The sequence below is a fragment of the Esox lucius genome, chromosome 1, assembly GCF_011004845.1.
Source record: "Esox lucius isolate fEsoLuc1 chromosome 1, fEsoLuc1.pri, whole genome shotgun sequence".
Taxonomy (NCBI): domain Eukaryota; kingdom Metazoa; phylum Chordata; class Actinopteri; order Esociformes; family Esocidae; genus Esox; species Esox lucius.
In genome coordinates this window covers 30,239,370-30,262,730 of record NC_047569.1, presented here as the reverse complement: position 1 = coordinate 30,262,730, position 23,361 = coordinate 30,239,370, and the positions used below count along the sequence as shown (strand labels likewise).

General features: G+C 41.8%; 2 protein-coding genes across 3 annotated transcripts in view; one reads left to right on the top strand and one right to left on the bottom strand.

The window, feature by feature from the left end:
* The first annotated feature begins 1,828 nt into the window (after positions 1-1,828).
* rnaset2l (ribonuclease T2, like) lies at positions 1,829-15,072 on the top strand. The gene is made up of 10 exons (XM_010893849.4): positions 1,829-2,094; positions 6,856-6,954; positions 7,112-7,169; positions 7,255-7,322; positions 7,476-7,533; positions 7,612-7,679; positions 10,434-10,547; positions 10,669-10,720; positions 11,049-11,129; positions 14,691-15,072. Exons 2-10 carry the CDS (start codon positions 6,857-6,859, stop codon positions 14,886-14,888), a joined length of 795 nt encoding a protein of 264 aa, XP_010892151.2. The 5' UTR covers positions 1,829-2,094; position 6,856; the 3' UTR covers positions 14,889-15,072.
* A 68-nt stretch (positions 15,073-15,140) lies between these two features.
* supt5h (SPT5 homolog, DSIF elongation factor subunit) overlaps positions 15,141-23,361 on the bottom strand; it is a 34,692-nt gene continuing 26,471 nt past the window's right edge. For both annotated transcript variants that reach the window (XM_010893847.3, XM_010893848.3), the window contains 3 exons: positions 16,429-16,632; positions 15,676-15,771; positions 15,141-15,505 (listed from right to left, as the gene is read on the bottom strand). In XM_010893847.3, the coding sequence (XP_010892149.2) occupies positions 15,365-15,505; positions 15,676-15,771; positions 16,429-16,632 (441 nt within the window). In that variant the 3' untranslated portion in view covers positions 15,141-15,364. The remainder of the gene's footprint in view (positions 15,506-15,675; positions 15,772-16,428; positions 16,633-23,361) is intronic.

The window sequence follows — 23,361 nt, the reverse complement described above, 5'->3', positions numbered from 1 at the left end:
GTGTTGCGTTTATAATTCTGTTCACTGTATGTTTTCTGATGGCATTAGCTTTTTTATAGTTTGATTCATCAAACATCCATGTCAGGCTTATAACCAAGGTGTATAGGTATATCTAAAGTATGTTAGCAATACCTGTTTTATAATAGAAAGTAGGACTTGGCTACAAGAGTCTAGGACACTTTTTAACAACCCTCAAAACGAAGTTCTGGAAATTTAGAAATTTAGACCTTACTTTTTATTTATTTCACACAAGCCAAATGAGAAACATGAAAAGAAAATTAACCCACTATGGATGATCGAATTATGAAAGTGTAAAGTTTGAGAATTTTTTGCAAGCAGAGAACTGAAGAAAATGGCAGCCAAAGGTAGTGTCGACTTTAGGGATGACCAGAGTGAGTAATCTAGCGGAGGGCAGTGTTCTGTTGGGTAGATTGATATTGGGGGTGAACTGAGGTAACGTGGGCATTTGGCTAAAAGGGACATGGTGTTGTGGTGAAGTATGTCTACTTAATTTAGGTGAATATTACTGGTGAGTCTGTGACTAACATTGCCAAGGTCCAGGACTTGCATGACGGTCATTTTCACGAACCCAATTCTGGATTTAACTGGATTTGGTTGATCTGAGTCAGGAAAATAGAGGGAACACGATCCTACAGAACTAGATACAGGGGTACTTCAAGGTATTGACATATTGTAACTCAAATCCATCTAAGATGACAATGTTTGCACAATTTAAGAGTAGCATTTTGTTTTATTGGTGTTGGGGAGTAGTTGGACATCAACAAAAGTGTGCTGTATTTTGTAGAAGCTACTGTGTGTTGAAGGGTAATCAGTAGTGGGAGAGGACTCTTACATGGAAAGTGGTCTATGGTAAATATGCATTACAGAATGCCTGGAGCGCTTGCCGATGTTCCTGTTGCTAAGGCATTTCCAAACAACAACGATGAAGTGGCTTGTTCAATATCAGCAGGCAGGGGGCGCTAATTCCCTCTTTTTGTTGACAGGGGTAGTAGGGAGTCATGATCACTTCTGTTGCACCCTTGGTGTGGATCTAGTTTCCAGGGGAGGGTCCGGCTCTTTGAGTTGCAGACTTAATATTAGGGTTGTGGTGAGTGAAAGTGTGAGACTTCGTCAGTAGTCATGTTGGCATTGTTGAACCATGACATGTCCTTGGTTATGTGCACTCAGAGGAAATTAAAACCCCTAAATCTCTGGACTGCAGCCATGTTGATGTAGATTGACTGTGACAGATCTGTGTGCTGTAGCGAGCTGGGAATCCCCTCACACATTTCAGAGGTTTTATTGCCTCAATCTCTAGCCTGGAGCATAGTGTGCTGTCAGCTGGGGTAAGGAAGAGGGTAAATACAGTGTTGTTGGCAGGGGAAGGAAGTGGTTTAATAGGTCACCCAGATGTTCCATGTTGATGTTGCGTGTTCTACCTGTCCAGCTTGGGATGGGATTGTATTACGCCATATGTGTTGTACTGAAATGACCTACTGAAAGGGAACCTTAGGTTATATCTATTAACCTGGTTCCCTCGAAGAAGGGATCAAGGTGGTAAGGAGATGCTTCCAGGTTGACTAAACCCTAATTATGACATGTTTGAATTGTGAGTTCAAGTTGTACACGCAGTGAAAGGAAACTCCCCCATATGTATCCTGTGTAGCTCAGCTCCCCAGAGCATGGTGCTTGCCACAACTTTTGGTTCAATTCCCATGTGGGAATTAAGTACAAAAAGTATGAGAACGCATTTCATCCCAAGCTGTGTTACAAGTTAACTAAATGGGGTAGATTTAATGAGAAATGGACAGTTATTCAAAAAGGGTTGTAACCATGCTTAACCTATACACAGTCTGTCAGTTGTATTATGAGCTACATTATGAAAGAATCTTCATGTTGCAGGACAATTAGTTCCATTTCTTGGGTGAGGTCTTTTGAAAGGGGAACAAAAACCAGCACCCCCCCCCACGCTGCTTTCTCTTCATCTGTGATCATTATATCAGGCTGATATCAGGCTGATATCAGGCTGAACGTATCTCCCGTATCAACAGACCACTATTGTTACAGATCGCCCTTACAGGAATACATCCTCTGGTGAGTATCAGAACACATTTGTTGTACTACACATTGAGTAAATGGGAGTACAATTATTGGCACCCTTTGATAAAGATGAGTATGACCAGTTAAGTAAATACTGCGATAGAAGTATAATAAAGACTTTCTTTTGTTGGATGACATAACAATAGAAGTACTTTGTGCTGAAAAAGATTAATATGCAGAAAATAACTTGACACCCACGCTAAACATTGGTGGTAAATCTTTAATATTATGCAGTTATAATGCTTCTGGTTTGTCCTTCAAAGAGGGAAGACAGGGACCATGCATGATAAGGACACAGTGCCGCTGTCTTGGAAAGAAAGATTTAATGAATGACTGTTTGCATTATATCAACCTCTGACTGAGTCGTTTCATCCATTAGTGCAGAGGAAGGTTAGAGGATTGTATCCAACCACATGTCCAGTGTATTATAAAAATGGCTATGTGAGGTAAAATACTTCACATTCGTTCTATAACTGTTTAAATCCCTGTGACTCACAGTACATGTCTTTTCAATATCTCAACTGACAAATTCCAGGCACTACAGCTATCGTATCTCTTGCACTTACAAGAGAATGGAATTAAACCACACTGTTGTGTGTACAGACATTGATAGATACAGTGGGGCAAAACAGTATTTAGTCAGCCACCAATTGTGCAAGTTCTCCCACTCAAAAAGATGAGAGAGGCCTGTAATTTTCATCATAGGTATACTTCAACTATGAGAGACAAAATGAGAAAAAAAATCCAGAAAATCACATTGTAGGATTTGTAATGAATTTTTTGGTAAATTATGGTGGAAAATAAATATTTGGTCAATAACAAAAGTTAATCTCAATACTTTGTTATATACCCTTTGTTGGCAATGAGGTCAAACGTTTTCTGTAAGTCTTCACAAGGTTTTCACACACTATTGCTGGTATTTTGGCCCATTCCTCCATGCAGATCTCTTCTAGAGCAGTGATGTTTTGGGGCTGTCGCTGAGCAACACAGACTTTCAACTCCCTCCAAAGATTTTCTATGGGGTTGAGATCTGGTGACTGGCTAGGCCACTCCAGGACCTTGAAATGCTTCTTACGAAGCCACTCCTTTGTTGCCCAGGCGGTGTGATCACTGTCATGCTGAAAGACCCAGCCACGTTTCATCTTCAATGCCCTTGCTGATGGAAGGAGGTTTTCACTCAAAATCTCATGATACATGGCCCCATTCATTCTTTCCTTTACACGGATCAGTCTTCCTGATCCCTTTGCAGAAAAACATTTTGAGTGATTTTTCCACCCCCATGCTTCACAGTAGGTATGGTGTTCTTTGGATGCAACACAGCATTCTTTCTCCTCCAAACATGACGAGTTGAGTTTTTACCAAAAAGTTTCATCTGACCATATGACATTCTTCCAATCCTCTTCTGGACCATCCAAATGCTCTCTAGCATACGGGCCTGGACATGTACTGGCTTAAGCAGGGGGACACGTCTGGCACTGCAGGATTTGAGTCCCTGGCGGCGTAGTGTGTTACTGATGATAGCCTTTGTTACTTTGGTCCCAGCTCTCTGCAGGTCATTCACTAGGCAATACTCTAAGAAGTCTATTTTGACAAAAAATTGACATTATAGAATTGCGTTCTTAAATACAAGTGGCTTTTCACACAAGTTTGACTTTAGAAATGTACCTTAGAGGGGAGATAAATGTACAATAAATGATAAAGACACTGTGCTGATGTCTTCAAATCCAAAATGTAATGAACAAATGCTGCTCAGGAGCCTCAGTGCCAGACAAATCTGAACGATCACACAATATTTTAAGTCTTAACAAATTGATTGCTGTCCATCGTGTTTCCTCAATAAGATTTCAAGGCACTAATGGTTTTTAATCATTACATCATTTTTACAGTGTAACATCATTTCAAGCTTTTTTTTTAAAACAAACCATTTTCATCCACAACTTTCCTTTCTAAAAGAGATGTTGATACACAACCATTGTCCTCAAGTACTGTTTTTTACTTTGCTTAATAAGAAGCCCACGAGCACTTCTCAGGCTTCGTTGTCTGTCTCAGTCTGTCTGTTTCTAGCTCCCTTGTATGTAGAAGGTTTGACATTGATTTGTTGGTAAAGGAGTCGTCCATGTCGTTGCTTGTGGGTCACCACTGGGTAAAGCCTGAAACGGGTAAAGCACATTGCTTGGGGGCCCAGCACTGTGACAGGCCGAAGCTCCAAGGTAGTCATACGTTCTCCTGGTGTTCTAGGTACTTTCCTTGGCAACAGATAGCTTTGCTATGCTTTATCTTGAGCTGATACCAGATGTAACTTGATCTGTTAGATTTACTTTCTCCTCTCTGCAGCATTCTTGTCATTATACCATGTGAGCTAATTTGCTTTATTCATTTCTCGTGCCCATTTTTCTACATATTCGGGATGACTAACATTACTTGTGGTTGTGTCAAGGCCAAATACTAGATGGATAGGCAATCTTGGGGATCTCACCGTACGTGAGATTTACTCACACCAAGTATGCAAACAAGCCAGTTCAGCAATTCAGAGTGTTCTGTTAAATAATTCAGCTTGCTCATTCCCTTGTAGCTAGTATGGTGTTGTCCTGGAACCAGCTACACATCGCCAATGTACACTGCTCCAAAAAATTAGGGGAACATGTAATCATCATAGTATAACACCAAGTAAATTAAACTTAAGGGATATCAATCTGTCCAGTTAGGGAGTATATTAAGCAATTGTGAATCATTGTCACCTGTTTTGGTGCAAATGAAAGTAACAGCAGGTGCACTGGAGAGGCAACACCAAGACAACACTAAAAAGGGGATGGTTTTGCAAGTGGTGGCTACAGACTATTGCTCTCTCCTAATCCTTCCTAATTGATTCTTCTCTAGTTTTACTAGTGTCCTTGTCATTACTGGTAGCATGAGGCGGTACCTTGCAGCCCATTCAGGTTGCACAGGTAGTCCAGCTCCTTCAGGTTGGCACATCCATATGTGCCGTCACAAGATTTGTTGTTAACTACTTGCCTGCGCAGTCTTTCACAGAATGGTGAACCCCTTCCCATCTTTACTTCTGAAAGACTCTTTTTATACCCAGTCATGTTACTGATCTGTTGTTAACCTAATTAGTTGTGAGATGTTCCACCAGGTTTTTTTTTTTATAGCATTACAAAACTTTCCCAGTCCTTGCCCCTGTCCCAGCTTTTTTGAAACATGTTCCTAGCATCAAATTAAATTGAGTAACTTCAGTTTTCCTGTGTGGAGATTAGTTATTCTCTGATGCGTCAAGGTCCATAGGCAATCACACGTTTTTTGATTTTGATACAACATAGCACCTAAACCTTGATTTGATGCATGGCACCCCATACACTTGGTTTATTTTAGGATACACATTTTGACATTTGTATTCAATTGCCTTGTTCTTGCACTATGGTTTACTCCTTTGTCTGTTTAGGAGCTGATTTCAGCAGATTGTAGTGGGGACAAGCTATTGGAGAGAAGTATTTTATATACTACCTATAGGAGCTCAGTAAACCGATAATTGCTCTAAGCCTGCAAAAATTGCTTGGTTGCTTGTCCTTTAAAACTCTCAAAAGCCACGATATCAGCTGGATCCATCGTGTTTCCTTTTTCCATTTTTGTTCATTATCTATTCAATAACATTAAAGCCAATGATGGGCTGAGAGAGATATCTGCCTTTCATTAGATGTGATTGCTAGATTTGTTTTCAGTTCTCGCTGTCCAACCTTCACAAGGTTGTACATTTGTGGCAACTATCTGTATTGGTCTAAGTGCATCAATTGCCCTCCAAACATTTCTTGGGCCCACATTTGTTAAATTTGTCAATTGTTCATCTATAATGCACCCTTGGAAACCTGTATCACACAATGCCTGAACCTGTATGCAGCAATTGACACCGTCTCCCTACTAACACAGTCACGTTATCTGTTCGTACTCGTTGTCTCCCGACAAGGTGGGACATGCTCCCTGTTGATTGAGGTGCACACATTTTGGGTTTGGAGCCCACTCCTGTCACAGTGTGCAATTTATCTACCCGGGTTTCTCAACATAAACGCAGATGTCCTCTTGAGGAGAGCCTCGAGCAGATCTGGGGAGGTTTGGCAGGGTGTGTGTCAATATCTTTGCCTCATGAGGAAACATGCACTGCTGCTCTTTTGTCATGTGAGATGCAATTACTCCTCTGGAGGTTGACAGTGGTCACAGACACTCCTATACACATTCCAACCTTCAGGTGTCATCTGGCCCACACTGAACAGAGTCCAGCCCGAGCCTGCCCCTCCTCGTGGCTCCCCGCTGGCCCGAACAGCTGTGGTTTCCGTTGTGTGTGTGCCCCTGCTCAGCACACATTCATGGTGTCTGCCGGTCTGGCAGGACTTGTTGTCCCAAGCCCAAGGCTGAATTCTGCACCCGCAGCCGCGAGAGTTAGACCTGAGCGTCTGGCCTCACATTGGGTCTCCCTCTGGGCCATAGCTAAGGACCTAATATTCCTGAAGGTGGTGCCACAATCCTGTCATGTCTGACCACTGACATGTACTATACGTTTGCGTTGCTTACTCCTGGCACAAAGACAATGTTTTGGTGAGATTTGTACATTCCCTGTGTTATCATGCTGAGAAATCACCAGCAAAAGTCAACAAACGTTTCTTCATATTCAGCATTGTAAAGACAATAGAGCAGAATATTTGAAAACACACTTTACCCCTGTTCACACCATTGAAATTGATATTATATCTCACAAACTTTCACTAGCATGGACATGCTTTCACCAGTACTGTTCCTGGTGGCCATGCAGATCGGCCTGACAATCACCCTGGAGTCTGACCACGGGGAAGATGACCAGCAGAATAAGTAAGATCCTGTATTAACATTTTTAGAGTCTCCAATCTCGATAAACCCATCACAAGCACTCTTTTACATGCCTCCGCCATGTGTAATGTATTCCTGTAGCATTTCGATATTAAAGAGTCTCTGGCATTAGGCTACAGAAAAATTCTCTCTCTTCCAGATTCTGTACATTTAAGTGTTTCAAGTTTACTCTACAGTGGCCTGGAAGCTTTTGTGTGGTGAGTTCAGTTACAATAATTATCATCACCATCACTAGTAAGCATTATTGTTAGTCTCAACTCAATCTACCTCTGGTCTACAAAGGGTCTGAAGAATTCAACTCAATGCAGAATACCTCCAAATATCAACAACTGGACAATTCATGGACTGTGGTAAAACATAATTATATACGCTTCAGTGCAAAGTGTGATTGGTACCCCATTTTCTTAACTTAAATAAATGATAGAATCGTCAAACCTTCTGAGTGAATGAGAATGACAGTCCCTGAGTTGATCATGTTTCTGTTTTTTTCTGTTTTAACCAAGGCCTTCAAATGTCCAAAAATGTTGCCAATGCTGGCCCATATTCCACTCTGATCTCAAGGTAACAATAGATGTTTCTGGCTACATTCACTAAACTGAAATGAAGCATTTTGTTTAGAAGATATTCCTCTTTTTTCAGGAACTGGACCCTGAACTCACTCAGTTTTGGCCTTCCCTACTTAAGACCCAACCCAGTTTTAATTTCTGGTAAGTCGGATGGGTTACATCAGAAGTCAGTAAATTCAGGAAGGGATATAAAAAAATTACTTTTGAGACATTAAAATTATTGTCTTTATTAAAGATTATTCAAATCTGTCATTCAGTTCAAAAGCAAACCTATGATGGTACACTTAATATGACCTGTGGCAAATTTGTTCCTCAATATGTAGCAAAGAATACATTTTCAATTGTTACATCAACACAATCTAGCTCACCAAAGTCATTTTCATAATGTGAGACATAATACATCCACATTTCACACACAAACAGCTGCAGCATGGGTTGGATTCCAGTCTACAGCTAGTTCAGCTCACTCTCCTCTGTTTCCCAATTTCTCTTCACTTTCAACAGTATCTTAAGAAGGAAAAAAAGATGTGAGAAGTTTTAACATTTACGGTCCGTTAGCAGATACCCTTTTCCAGGTAACTTATTATAGTCAGGGCATAGATGTTCATACTTATTTATTTTATTTACTTTTAACTGAGGCCAAGGTTTCTTTTACAGTTGAGTCATGTATTACAGTGAAATAAAAGATAGATACATAGAGAATAAGAACAGAAAAACACATGGATAGGAAGCACACCTGTCACAGTTTGCAGTGAAAAGATTTCCTCAGGCATTTGAACTCCCTTATAGGCACCAATGCATCTGACATTAGTTGGCTCTGCAAGGCATTCCATGTTAATTTATCTTCTTCTAACATTGGGAGGATGTGTCCCCCTGGGGCTGCACGCTACTACACCCTTGTCCTGGGTCTGAATCCAGAGGTTTGAAGGGTTGGAAGTGTGCATATACACTCACCTAAAGGATTATTAGGAACACCATACTAATACTGTGTTTGACCCCCTTTCGCCTTCAGAACTGCCTTAATTCTATGTGGCATGGATTCAACAAGGTGCTGAAAGCATTCTTTAGAAATGTTGGCCCATATTGATAGGATAGCATCTTGCAGTTGATGGAGATTTGTGGGATGCACATCCAGGGCACGAAGCTCCCGTTCCACCACATCCCAAAGATGCTCTATTGGGTTGAGATCTGGTGACTGTGGGGGCTATTTCAGTACAGTGAACTCATTGTCATGTTTAAGAAACCAATTTGAAATGATTCGAGCTTTGTGACATGGTGCATTATCCTGCTGGAAGTAGCCATCAGAGGATGGGTACATGGTGGTCATAAAGGGATGGACATGGTCAGAAACAATGCTCAGGTAGGCCGTGGCATTTAAACGATGCCCAATTGGCACTAAGGGGCCTAAAGTGTGCCAAGAAAACATCTGTGACAACTGCGCCCTCTGCTGCTTCACCTCCCCCTGCAGCGGACGGGCTCCAGCGTTTGACGTCACCGGCCTTCTGACACCACCGTCCATCTCATCATGCATTTCACCTGTGTCTTGTTTAGCGCAATCGGTTCTCATCCTCATCATTCCCCCCAGTATATATTTTCCCTCTGCTCCCCCTGTCTTTGTGTGTAATTGTCTCTGTATATACGAAAGAGCTGTGTACGCTTCGTGTCGACATATATATATTTGAACGTTATAGCATTAAAAAACATACAACGATCACGCCATTCTCCTGCTCCTCCTTATTCCGCCCCCCGAAGACGTGACAACATCCCCCACACCATTACACCACCACCACCAGCCTGCACAGTGGTAACAAGGCATGATGGATCCATGTTCTCATTCTGTTTACGCCAAATTCTGACTCTACCATCTGAATGTCTCAACAGAAATCGAGACTCATCAGACCAGGCAACATTCTTCCAGTCTTCAACTGTCCAATTTTGGTGAGCTCATGCAAATTGTAGCCTCTTTTTCCTATTTGTAGTGGATATGAGTGGTACCCGGTGGGGTCTTCTGCTGTTGTAGCCCATCCGCCTCAAGGTTGAGTGTGTTGTGGCTTCACAAATGCTTTGCTGCATACCTCGGTTGTAACAAGTAGTTATTTCAGTCAAAGTTGCTCTTCTATCAGCTTGAATCAGTTGGCCCATTCTCCTCTGACCTCTAGCATCAACAAGGCATTTCCGCCCACAGGACTGCCGCATACTGGATGTTTTTCCCTTTTCACACCATTCTTTGTAAACCCTAGAAATGGTTGTGCGTGAAAATTCCAGTAACTGAGCAGATTGTGAAATACTCAGACCTGCCCGTCTGGCACCAACAACCATGCCACGCTCAAAATTGCTTAAATTACCTTTCTTTCCCATTCTGACATTCAGTTTGGAGTTCAGGAGATTGTCTTGACCAGGACCACACCCCTAAATGCATTGAAGCAACTGCCATGTGATTGGTTAATTTGATAATTGCATTAACGAGAAATTGAACAGGTGTTCCTAATAATCCTATAGGTGAGTGTATATTACATCACAATAATCCAATCCTGACATAAGTGACTTGTATAACTTCACTTCTGTGCTCAGAAGACAGACATGATTTTTTTCTATGAAATAAACCAATTTCAACCCTTAACGTCTTAAGAAATGGGTGTTCTAAAAGACTGCTTGTCATCTAACCAAAGTTATATTTCACAATACCATGAGAACTTTCTTTTCTAATAATCTGTTTCCAGATATAATGTAACAGGGAAGTAAAGTTTGGTTAACTGGAATACAATACAGCCATTATTTCTATTTTCCCTTTCACACCAGATAAATTATAAAATAATAATGTGTTCCAGTAGCAAACATGTTGGCCCCCTGCTATGTTATGCAGCTGGAACACAGAATAACTTGTTTCTCCAACAGGAAAGATGAATGGACCAAACACGGCTCCTGTGCTGCTTGTGTTGAGGGCATGAACTCGCCCTTACGTTACTTTCAGATATGTCTGAAACTACGCAGTAACTTTGATATTGACCGGTCAGCCCTGCTCCTCACATTCACATAGCTAACTTGACAATTTTGTGATTGGACAATATCAACCCTCTGTTTAAGGTTTGTGTTTTAACCATGATATACCTGTTCTCCATCCGTTGTTTAGAGCTCTGATTGCGGATGCAGGTATCAAGCCCTCCTGTAACCAGTCTTATCAGGTAGGCCCGCCTCAACATCTACATGCAGGGATTTTTACAGTGTCTTTAATAGAATGCTTTTGCCTGTATTTGAAATACATAGCCTTTAAACATATCTATGATTGGCTATACATGTTATAATCGTTTATGGTTTAGTAGAGATTGTATCCATTATATTAATTAATTTTACACAATCCTGTCTCCTTGAGATGAAACAATGGATGACAAAGAATTCCAATTTATGTCGAAATGTTAATATTTTGAATTAGCCTTGAATAGCAAACTGTTGAAATTAAGTGCAGCTGCAAGTTGCTACTTCTCTTATTGCGCCTCTGCCTCGTGTGTTCAGCTTGATGAAGTCAACCGCGCACTGGCCCCAATCATTGGAGATGATCCTGACGCGGAAATTCAGTGTGTAAAGGATGAAAAGGTAAGCTAACAGCAAAGAAGGAATATCTCGTATTAAAGTTGTCTGCCTGTCAATTGGCAACAGCCACGTTCACCTCCCAGGCATAGATAACATTTTTCATCTGTTTCTTGGAGTGTAAATTGTTGATGCGTGGCCTAGAGTGGTTCAGTGGATGAGGGTGTGTTCTCCAGTGCATGTATGCTGCTAAAGCATGGTTTAGAAACGCTGCACTTTAGCAATAAATGTATTAGCTTTTGCTCATTTCTAATTATTAGTTATAGGGATGATTCTAGTTTAAGACATTCAATGGCTCCTACACAAAGTGACTTATGACTACAAGTACACATTCTGGATGTTGGTAGGATGGGTTTTATAAACATTTCAATTATTCATATGACTTCATTTCCAAAGAAGTTGGGACGCTGAGGAAAATACAAATAAAAACAGAATGCAATGATGAGCAAATGTTTTATTCCTATATGTAATTGAAAATGGCACAAAGAAAACATGAAATGTTGACATTGAGATTAGTTATTTTTTAAACACATGCCCATTTTTAATTTGATGCTAGCCACACATTTCAAAAAAGTTGGGACAGGGCATGTTTACCACTGTGTTGCATCACCTCCTCTTTTAACAATACTCTGTAAGCGTTTGGGAACTGAGGAGACCAATTGCTGTAGTTTTGAAAGTGAAATGTTTTCCCATTCTTGAGAAAACATTTCCCAACATTTTTAGGATCTCAGCAGCTCAACAGTTCGGTGTCTCCTTTGTCATATTTTGTGCCAAATATGCCAAACATTTTCAACGGGTGACAGGGCTGGACTGCAGGGAGGCCAGTTTAGCACCTGGACTCTTGCTATGTTGTCTGGATGGCAGCATATGTTGCTCCAAAACCTGTACAGTGGGGAGAACAAGTATTTGATACACTGCCGATTTTGCAGGTTTTCCTACTTACAAAGCATGTAGAGGTCTGTAATTTTTATCATAGGTACACTTCAACTGTGAGAGACGGAATCTAAAACAAAAATCCAGAAAATCACATTGTATGATTTTTTTTTTAATTAATTTGAATTTTATTGCATGACATACGTATATGATCACCTACCAACCAGTAAGAATTCCGGTTCTAACAGACCTCCTGTTCTCCACTCATTACCTGTATTAACTGCACCTGTTTGAACTCGTTACCTGTATAAAAGACACTTGTCCACACACTCAATCAAACAGACTCCAACCTCTCCACAATGGCCAAGACCAGAGAGCTGTGTAAGGACATCAGGGATACAATTGTAGACCTGCACAAGGCTGGGATGGGCTACAGGACAATAGGCAAGCACCTTGGTGAGAAGGCAACAACTGTTGGCGCAATTACTAGAAAATGGAAGAGGTTCAAGATGACGATCAATCTCCCACGGTCTGGGGCTCCATTTGCCAATGACCATCTGGATGATCCATAGGAGGAATCGGAGAAGGTCATGTGGTCTGATGAGACAAAAATAGAGCTTTTTGGTCTAAACTCCACTCGCTGTGTTTGGAGGAAGAAGAAGGATGAGTACAACCACAAGAACACCATCCCAACCATGAAGCATGGAGGTGGAAAACATTTTTGGGGATGCTTTTCTGCAAAGGGGACAGGAAGACTGTACCGTATTGATGGGAGGATGGATGGGGCCATGTATCGCGAGATCTTGGCCAACAACCTCCTAACCTCAGTAAGAGCATTGAAGATGGGTCGTGGCTGGGTCTTCCAGCATGACAACGACCCGAAACACATAGCCAGGGCAACTAAGGAGTGGCTCCGTAAGAAGCATCTCAAGGTCCTGGTGTGGCCTAGCCATTGTGACTGTTTTTAATGCAGTGCCTCCTGAGGGCCTGAAGATCAATAAATTCAAAATGGGCATGTAATTTTCAAAAAACAACAACATTTGATATGTTGTCCTTCTACTATTTTCAATTAAATGCGGGGATAAATTATTGGCACAACACTGCATTCTGTTATTATTTGCATTTTCTGCAGCATCCCTCTTTTTTGGAAATGGGGTTGTAAATTAAACATATAGTTTCTATGCAACTTCTCACATGTAATAGCCTTTATTCATCAGAACAAGAATAGACTGATGAGCTTTAGAAGAAAGCTCTTCTGAAACCCACAAACACTTATGCTGAAGATACTGAACTAATCTAAAGAAGGCCTGTTTTATTGCTTCTTTAATCAGCACAACAGTTTTCAGCAGTGCTAACAATCGCAGAAGGGTTTTCTAAAGATCCATTAGCCTTTTAAAATGCTAAACTTGGATTAGCAAACAACGTGCCATTGGAACTGATTAAGGGCCTCTGCACGCCTACGTAGATATTCCATTGAACATCAGACATTTCCAGCTACAACAGTAATTTCCAATTTAAACAATGTCTACACTGTACTTCTGATCAATCTGATTATTTCAATGGACAAAATGTGCTTTTCTTTCAAAAAAGAGGACATTCCTAAGTGACCACAATCTTTGAATGGTAGTGTTTATATTCGGAATCAAGGAGTTAAGGGATTTCTATACTACTCCATCCTGTCGTATATTAATCTTCTATTTATGTGGAAATTCAATATCATCCATAATTGCGATGACCCAGGCCCACTAAGTCTCTCTCTGCGTCCCATAAAGCGCATTAAGTGAACAGCTTTGACACTTGGTGCCGGGGATTTCCTGTAAGTTTTGGCTGCTGGGCGGTTCTTTTCCCACAAATGTACTATTATCCAGAAGCCATCTGGACACACCAGGTGGGAAAAACTGAGACACCTGGCCATGCTTGCTTTCTGTGGTTGACTGCTTTTTCGGACCTGGCTTTTGCCTAGGGTGTCTGTATTCCGTTCTGATGCCATGGACCGAAGGGAGGCCCTGGATTATCTCACAAGGGACTGACGGGTTCATCCTAGTGCTGGAATGCGCGGATTGAGATACCGGGGTGTTGAAGTTCAGTCCCCCTAGAGACAGCCGAGTTAGAGAATTGCAACAAACTGACCTTTGAATTCTATTGCGTTTTTTTTTATTTATTGTAAAGCACATTAAATTGCTTCTATGTATGTATTGTGCTATATAAATGGGGGGCAGTGGATCAAACCGTTGAGGTGATGTGGAGTTGTCGCAAGCTTTTGAAACTTAAAAATGCGTCGATTATCAGCATTGGTGCTTTCATTGCGTCATATTAATATTATTGAAATGACAGTTTCGCTTAGTGATGTATCGGGGCGGGACCAATCATAGCCGAAGTTTGCATTTTTTAATATTTACATTGAACAGTAAGTTAAAAAAGAACTGCTTTCCTAATAAAGCATGCCACGGTCAGGATTGCCAGATTTCATATAGTGTACTTACCTGTCCACTATAAGCGCTGGTCGTGTTTGCTGGGTTAAAACAGAGATTCCCCAGTGTTCAACCATGACAACCCCTTGCCTTGTGTTGCAGATTTGGCCACTAAAATCTCTACACGAAATCACAGCATGGCATCGGTGCAATGGCACTAGTTAAAACATTCTAAGTGGTAGAGATCACAATGTTTATCTGTGAGTTTTCAAACTTCCCCCAGGGACGAGAGGTACTGGTTCAGGTGAAGATCCCATTGTCTCGAAACCTCACCCTTGGATGTCATCCCAAAGAAGGCCATGGAGCTGAGCCAGAACCTGTCCAGCACTGGTACAAGTCTCCTGCGCACCCCTGTCCACAGAAGGCGGCCATCTTCTACTTCCCCATAAGTCATGTCCGTCCGGATCAGCCCTGTGACTAGGGATACAGCTGTGGCTTCGGCGGGTTCTTAAAGCGACATGGCTCACCCATCGCTGAGGAAGACCACATTCAAGACACTCACGCTGTATTAATTCCTTTCATGTCCTGTGTGTACCTGAGTATATTGTTTTGCACTGACGCTTTTGCTAACTAGGGTGTTGGTAAAATAAAGTGAGTAAACCTTTTGAGAGTATTTAATAGCATCTTATTGGGATGTTTTCTCCAAAGCCAACGCTGAGGCACCACACAGTGCAACGGTTCACATTTTATTGACATCATAAGTTCTTAGACACAAAGGTTTCTTCACCAAAATAACAAAGCATGGACTGAAATTACAAACAGAAAGCACAAAAACACTAGGGGTACAACTAACTGAAATTAAACTGCCAATTAAATATCTGAAAGCCAACATGGGGGCATATTCTGCTAGTTTTGTGATTGACGCTGCCGTGTGGCATAGGGTTAGGGTGTGATGACTCAGAGCTCCAGCCTGCCCAGGAAGCGGAGGTTGAGGATCTTGAGCTGGTCATCCAGCTCCATCCTGACAATGCCATCGTCCCCGTCAATACTCAGCAGGATCCCTGTGGCCTCACGATCCTCACCTAGAATCACCTTCACCTGGGGAAAGGGTGTCACATTCAGCAAATTACACGCCATGAACAGGCTCATAGGAATCCCCCAGAACCATGTCAACTGTTTAGTAACACCAGACCCAGAGATCTGACACCAGAAGGGTGGGTGTGTGTGTGTGTGTGTGTGTGGGGGGGGGGGGGGGGGGGGGGGCTTACCTTGTTGTTCTTAGTGGGGGTTACAGGCTCCAGGTGTTCACTGGAAATGCTCACCACTTTCTCCGTGTCCTGGAGGAACACAGAGCACATGCCGCCCTGTGGAAGGAGAACATGTCAGATCAATGGTACAAAAAACCCAAACTTGTTTCAGCACATTCATGTTGGGTTTCATAACACATGTTGTCAGTGTAACCCGGGCTGTTTGACTGGATTAGGTTTTTTATTTGCATATAAGAGGTTTGCCTTTTTGCCCAAAGCAAGATTCATAATTTTAAATAAAAAAAATTTAAATAGGGAAGCTTTTTTCTTCAATCGTTCCAGAATAAATAGCTTCAGGTGAAATGTTCTGTACACGTGTCGGGGTCAAAATGCCATTCTTTTTTAGGATACGTTACAGCATGAATCCCGTCCCTCTGAACTTAAATGTACTAAATGTCTAAAGCCTAGGAGATTGCTCCATAAAGCAGCATCCTGTCATTACAGGGGAACAATGAGTGTCTAAAACCGCCATGACTTGGTGTCATGCTGTAGGGGCGAACCCATCCCACTCACAGGAAGTGTTGTACACCAAAAGCACGTCATGCCAACCCATCCCCAGCCGCTGCAGCAAACCTTACGACCTATTATCTCTGAACATTTCCCGGATCCAGTTAAGTTGAGGACACAGACTACCTTGATGCTGTACCAGGTTAATTGGTAACAACACAATGCCAATATTCTAGGACCCACCCGGGAGTGGCATTCACTACTTACCGTAACACTGCGGATGACGCCAGTCTGGTTGACCACCTGGCTGTCCAGGAAGGTGTCTTTAACACGCACCAGGATGTCGGTAGTGACCCAGTCGCAGGAGGTTTGGTCGATGTTGGAGCCGGGTGTGTGTGGGTTGTAGCCGCCTGGGGAGGGGGCGCCAGGGGTCATGGGGCTGTAGCCTACCGGGCTGGGACTTGGACTTGCCTGGGGTGGGATGACAGGAAGTGACAGAGGTTTGGGCCAGGTTTATGCAATACCAATGGAATTAACACAACTTTGTCCTTAAATTCTTTTGAAAGCTTGTGGTGCTAATGGCGAGTGCTTTGAAAGTAAAAGGAAATCTATAGCAAGTTCGGTATTTATTTGAAAATAATGCAAAAGCAATCCTTGCCTCATGCTGAACAGATTTTGCTGGAGCAGGACAAATAGGCAATAAGCTAATTTAAGACTGCCATTAACTGGCAGGCAGGGTGTGTTCTGCTGGAGACTCCTACATCTCTGCTGTAACAAGGATCGTTACAGGAAGTCTTTCCTGCCCACTGCAATTGCTATACATTATTACTCCCCTCTGGTCAGGGAGAGGAGACAATGTAATTTAGTGATTTATATACTGCACATATCCAATAACGCATAGTTGCTCGTGTGTACATAGTTTAGATATATTTCATATATTTTAGATCTTTGTTTATATTTGGATTTGTAGACAAAACTATATTTGCACCTGTGACAGGTTTCAACAGGTGTGAATTCTGTAAGATGCTTAGCATTTTTGTTAGTTGTTGTACCTACCTCATGACTGTTTGGTGTGAAGTGTGAGTTGCTGTAACTTGTGTGTGTACTTTCTGCTGTTGTGACACTGAAACTTCCCCTTGGGGATCGATCTATCCATCCATCTCTCTCTCTATTTTACCGACCTAGTTGAACCGCGTTGGCGCATTAACCAATAATTTCATCATCAAGCAGTCGATAAAACATACTAGTGAATGGCCCTCGCGGTACTATAGAAGACTAGCAGCACGTTGCCTAAACCTTTCTGGGGAAGGTTATAATAGTATTCATGATATAATTCAGGCAGCCCAGTGACTTGCTAATGTCTTGCCAATGGATAGAGAAGTGGATTAAGCCACTGAACATTGGCAATGCACTGCAAATCAGAGTGCAGGAAATTCTCAATCGTTGCCAATACCTGTACTGCATTATGTCACAGAGAGATAAGGACACTGGCCAACCAAATAACAACACCACAAATCACAGAGTTGACAGGATATAAAGTGTCACGCTGGGAAAGGGCCTGTGTTTGGTGTATGTCTGGAGCTGTATTAGAAGTGCTGTGTCGATGTTGAATTATAGCACATGGCAATGTAAAATGGAAGTCATTTAGAAAACATTCCAATGAACACCCACTGCTCTACAGTAAAATATAATGGAAAATGGAAGATAATCCAATAAACCCCCCGCCCCACAAAAAGCTTTCTTTTGAATTTCAAGTTGAAATGGTCTAGATGTTCCGGTCACTGCAGTATATAGTTCATACAACAAAAACAACTATCTGGATGATGCTTCAAGACTTCATAGCTTCACTTGAAATACACTTAAATATTAGATTAGGAAAATTCACTTAAATTGTTAAACAAAATAAAAACTTGGTATGTGAAAGTAAGATCTAACCAGCTAAAAACCAAGACATCATTTAAAAGATGAAGACTTTTGCGATTAAAAGTTAGATTCCTATTTTTGGGAAGGCGTGCGATATGCTGTTTATATAGGCATAATCTATGAGTAGAATCACTGATCAGCTGTATTGAGACCATATACCATGGACATGACAGCGCATCACTTTTTACTAATGAAATTGCATTGGTAACCAGTTCATAATCTAATTGAGACATACGGCCGGGGGGTTGTGGAATACTGACAATTTTAAGTACACAGCTCAAAAGAATTAAGGGAACACATCAGGCCTTGATGAAGGAAATATATTAAATATCAAAACCTTTACTGTACATACTGTAATTCGTCGAGAACAAAATGACGTTACAACGGTCAATGGAAACCAAAATCACCAACCGACTGACGGCTAGATTCAGACTCACACCAAAAATCTTAAGTAAACAATTGAAATCACAGGCAACTCAATGTGACTCAGTAGTGTGTATGCCCCCCACTTGCTTGTATGCAATCCTGTCAACGTCTGGGCATGCTCCTGATGAGACGGTGGGCGGTGTCCTGCGGGACTTTCTCCCAGGCCTGGATCAGGACATCGGTGAGCTCCTGGACAGTCTGTGGCGCTACTTGGCGGATTCGGATGCACCGATACATAAGGTCCCAGAGGTCCTAAATTTGGGCCAGTCAATGGCATCAGTGCCTTCGTCATCCAAGAATTGCCTACACACTCTGGCCACATGAGGCCGGGCATTGTCCTGCACCAGGAGGAACCCAGGGCCCACTGCACCAGCGTAAGGTCTGAGGATTTCATCTCGGTACCTAACAGCAGTCAGGGTACTGTTGGCTAGCACAGGGAGGTCTGTGCGACCTTCCAAGTATATGCCTCCCCACAATATCACTGAAACCAAACCGGTCATGCTGGATGATGTTGCAGGCAGCATAACGTTCATCGCGGCATCTCCAGACTCTTTCATGTCTGTCATGTGCTCAGTGTGAACCTGCTCTCTTCTGTGAACAGAACGTGGCACCAATGGCGGACCTGCCAATTCTGGTTTTACCTGGCGAATGCCAATCGAGCTGCATGGTGCTGCGCTGTAAGCATATGTCCCATTAGAGGACACCGGGGCCTCATGCCACCCTGATGGAGTCGGTTTCTGACATCTGGTCAGACACATGCACACAAGTAGCCAGCTGGAGGTCACAAAGGAGCAGATACCTGTCCTGCTGCTGGGTTGATGCCCTTCTACGGCCCTGTCCAGCTCTCCTCGTTTAATGGCCTGTCTCCTGGTATGTTCTCCATGCTCTTGTGACTGTACTGGGAGACACCGCAAACCTCCTTCAACAGCACGTATGCTTGAGCAATCCTGGAGGAGCTGGACTATCAACCTGAATGGGCTGCAGGTACCACCACATTCTACCACTTCATGCTACCAGTAGTGACAAGGACAATAACAAACCAAAAACTAGAGAAAAATCTGTCAGGAATTTGAGAGAGCAAAACCATTCTCTTTTTGGGGGATGTCTTGTTGTTGCCTCTATAGTGCACCTGATGTCACTTTCATTTACCCCCATTTATTTGCACCAGGTGACACTGATTCACATTTGCTTATGCTTCCTAACTGGACAGATTGAAATCCCTGAAGTTTAATTGACTTGGTGTTATACAGTCATAATTGTGTTACCTTAATTTTTTTGAGCAGTGTATATTCAGTTTTTCAAAGGCCAGTCTATAATTTGTTTTTGTCAGTTTTTTAAAGGCTGTTTGATACAATTCAGCAATGTAATTTAATACTTTTCTCTTGGTAACAAGTTCAAGCCAAGACCACTTTCAAAGTTAAAATACTGGCAGAAATCTACCACTCAGACAAAAAAGATGGATGAAAATATACTTTAGCACGCAACGCTGTAAATCAGGGGTATTCAAATCTGGCCCTCGAAGATAGTTCCACTCCTTTTTTTCTTTGCAACCCTCTAATCAGGGACTTATTCAAACTTAAGACACCAGGTGGGTCCAAGCGTGCCACACAAGCCCTGAAAAGTGAAGCCAAAACATCTCGATCGCCCCCTGGTGAGTGGTCCCAGTATAGGTCATAAATCCCGCCCTCCCCATGTTATTCAATGGGACGCGAGACCAACTAAACAATTAAATTACCCTTCAAATATATTTTTTCCGAAGCTGGTTTCTGTCATTTACTGTAGTTTGTATCACCCTAATGTAAATTCAAGAGTTTGTTTTTAAAATAAGTTTGTTTTTAGTTAGTTATTTAATGCTCTAAAAACGGTGGTGTGACGTCGTGATTCACAGCTGTGATTGACAGCTATCTGAGCCGAGGAGCCACTGAATCTTCGGAGGACTGAGGAGATTGGAACTTTACATTTAATCTCTAAATTTCTATAATTTCACACGGACATAATGGGTTGTTCTGCAGTACATTGTGCTAACCGATCTGGCATTTCCAATCGATCTTTGAATTTTTTTCGGTAAGTTAAATTTATAAGCAATTTAATTAGTAAATAAATGTAATGGGCTAGCTAACGTTAGCTAAAAGACAACAAGCCTCGTTAATAGCCATGTTAATAGCTAGCAGGTGATCGTTAGCTAGAAGTTACCAATTATTTTTGTATTATGCCTATTCTAAATTAAGGTTAAACATGATGTAAGTTAGGCTATAACATATCGTCTAGGTTTAACAAGCAAAGGTTGTACTGTACTTGGACTTGCGATTGATTACGGTATGCGCATTCTGCGAGGGAGAGTGAGGGCGGGGCACAGGGGTGGGGCCGTTGATTTCGCGGCTTTAGGGCTTTACTTCCTTCTCGCTACTGCGCATAACTACTGCGCAGAACTGGTCCCAAGATCGCTATCTGCGCAGACGCAAGTCCAAGATGTCAGCGCCGTATCAGGACACTGGTGGCTTCATTTTTCACCAATGGAAAAGAGCGAAAGGGCGTCGTCCATTATATATACAGTCTATGGGTGGGTCCAGTTAATGATGAGGTAGAACAGAAAACCAGCAGGCTCCGGCCCTCGTAGGGTAAGATTTAAATATCCCTGCTGTAAATGGTTCAGTAGCAATGCAATTAGCAATAAACTCACTGTTTATACTCCCCCGGAACAGTTGTTGTACGTTAAAACAAATTGACATTTAAGATGTTCTTGAGGAGTTATTTCACAAGTGCTCAAACTGCACGCAGTTACAGCAATAGACGATAAACACCAAATTTGTTTAACAAAGCTGGTCTCGTAATGTATGATGATGCATGGATGGCGTTGACATCACGATTAAAAAGATGTTTGTACACAACTAACGCAGCCGGGTCCAACAATATGCATGCTTAATATGAACGAGTAAGAGTTTTATTGGAATGAAATGAAATGTGGTAAGAATCTAATTTAATACATACACATATGACATGCATTTTGTCCTTTGATGGAATTGTCTCAGTTTTTATCAAAACAATTCCATCCTTGTTTTCCTGGCAAGCAAAATTTAATACTACGGCCAAACACCCCTCTCCTGGGATACTCCTCACGGCAAGTCCCCACATACCTCCAATTCACAATGTCAGGCCAAACACTGAAGCCAAATCCCAGTTGGGTATGGTTTGCAAAGGATAGGAGAGTGAGTAACAGTAGGACAGGGTGTGTTTTAATAGCAGTTGAAAAGATTCCAAAATCATGACCACACACAGTTCTGAAAGGAGTTGCAGATGTATTTATTTTTTAAATGTGTAAACCTACATATAATGCATTTAGAGATAATAATAGACCTAAACATTTCTAAAAAACTGTCCTTTCTATCCACAATCTTGCTTTTGCTGACAAATCTAAATAGAATACAAAATGTGTGTACAATGTCACACTCTGGCCCAAATCCTAATATTTGAATATTGATTTATTTGCGTTCGAATAGCAAGTTGTGGCATTACTGACACAAATTAACGATTTGTCAAAGAATGTGAAGATTTGTTCTTCCTGTCTCGATAGATCTGAGACAGTAAAAAAACAAAGAAAGCTGACCTTCCACATCACTACCCTGAGAGTGAGCTTAAGCTTTTCAACACCTACAAATGGTCACTCATTCAATACCTGTCCAGCCACATTCACTCAGAAGTTATACAGGATTGTTTGTTGTTTCATAATAAACAATCCTTTACACATACAGCTAAGTATAACCTCGTATAATGAACCTCCTGAGCCTAAGGCCCTTAATGCCCAAACATTTTATCTAAGGTTCTTACGTATGCTCATTAATTAAGGCTTTTTACATCTTGTTAGTTAGTTGAATAAGGTTTTGGATTTCTGTAACCAAAAGTTACCCCCAGCCTACTGTACTAACTTAAGCGGGAAGGTTCAGGTTTAGCTGGAATAGAAAAACTAGCCACATCGCACAGTGAATGGTTCCGCTTAATGAAGTGCTTAAAATCCTGTTGCCTCCACTGAGCTGCAACCGTCCCGGCGCCAGGACTCCAAACGTTTATGCCACAAAGTGGAAAGTTCCTCCAGGTTACTAATCCATGTTTGGTCTTCCCCACTGCAACTCAAACATGATGAGGAATTTTGTTTTTTACAAAAACACATGTTTTTGGTTTGTTTCAGTGTTATACTTTCCTGCATTAATTTATAATTCCTGCAAACTAGAGAGTGTCTCATTTCAAATGGTACCAAGAAAATGTTTCTACTATATTCAGGTCATGAGCTACAAGCATTTAGATTTGGGTACATCATTTTAGGCAGAAATTGACTTTGTGCCCTTCAATGGACAGGAAAGTTAATGGACAGGAAATTGTAAAGCACAAGATCATTTTTGGGATGCCAGCCAGAATGTACATTCTCAATGACAGGACTCAGAAAACAACCACTTGCTGCAACTAGTCACAGTAATCACCACCTGAATATGGAAGTGAAATAATTTTTGGCTCTGTAGACTTATCCAGCACTTAGTCTTTATGTGATATTAAATACAATGGTGTTTGTGTGTAGACTGCAAGCTTGAATTGGACTGTATTTTTATTTATAAAGTACAGCAAGTTGGGCCTGTGAATGGCAGAGCGGTCAAGTCACAGCCTCACATTGCGAGACCAGAGACCAAGTCCTACTTGTGGATTAGCCTAGGGCTCTGGCAGATGCTGGTGTGAGTGGGCTGCAGTGTCTGGGTTGAAGTGGTTAGTAATCGATCATGGCTGCCTTGCCTGGTAACACACTAGAGATTCTTTGTGGCGGCTCGAGTGCCTGTGAGCTCAATCGAGGCAGAACGCTGGGGGGGT

Bases quoted from the DNA above. Each gene is read 5' to 3' on its own strand.
- rnaset2l (XM_010893849.4), top strand. From the start codon at position 6,857: ATGGACATGCTTTCACCAGTACTGTTCCTGGTGGCCATGCAGATCGGC. The intron at 10,721-11,048 runs GTAGGCCCGCCT...TCGTGTGTTCAG, and splicing joins CCTGTAACCAGTCTTATCAG to CTTGATGAAGTCAACCGCGC. The intron at 11,130-14,690 runs GTAAGCTAACAG...AACTTCCCCCAG, and splicing joins AGTGTGTAAAGGATGAAAAG to GGACGAGAGGTACTGGTTCA.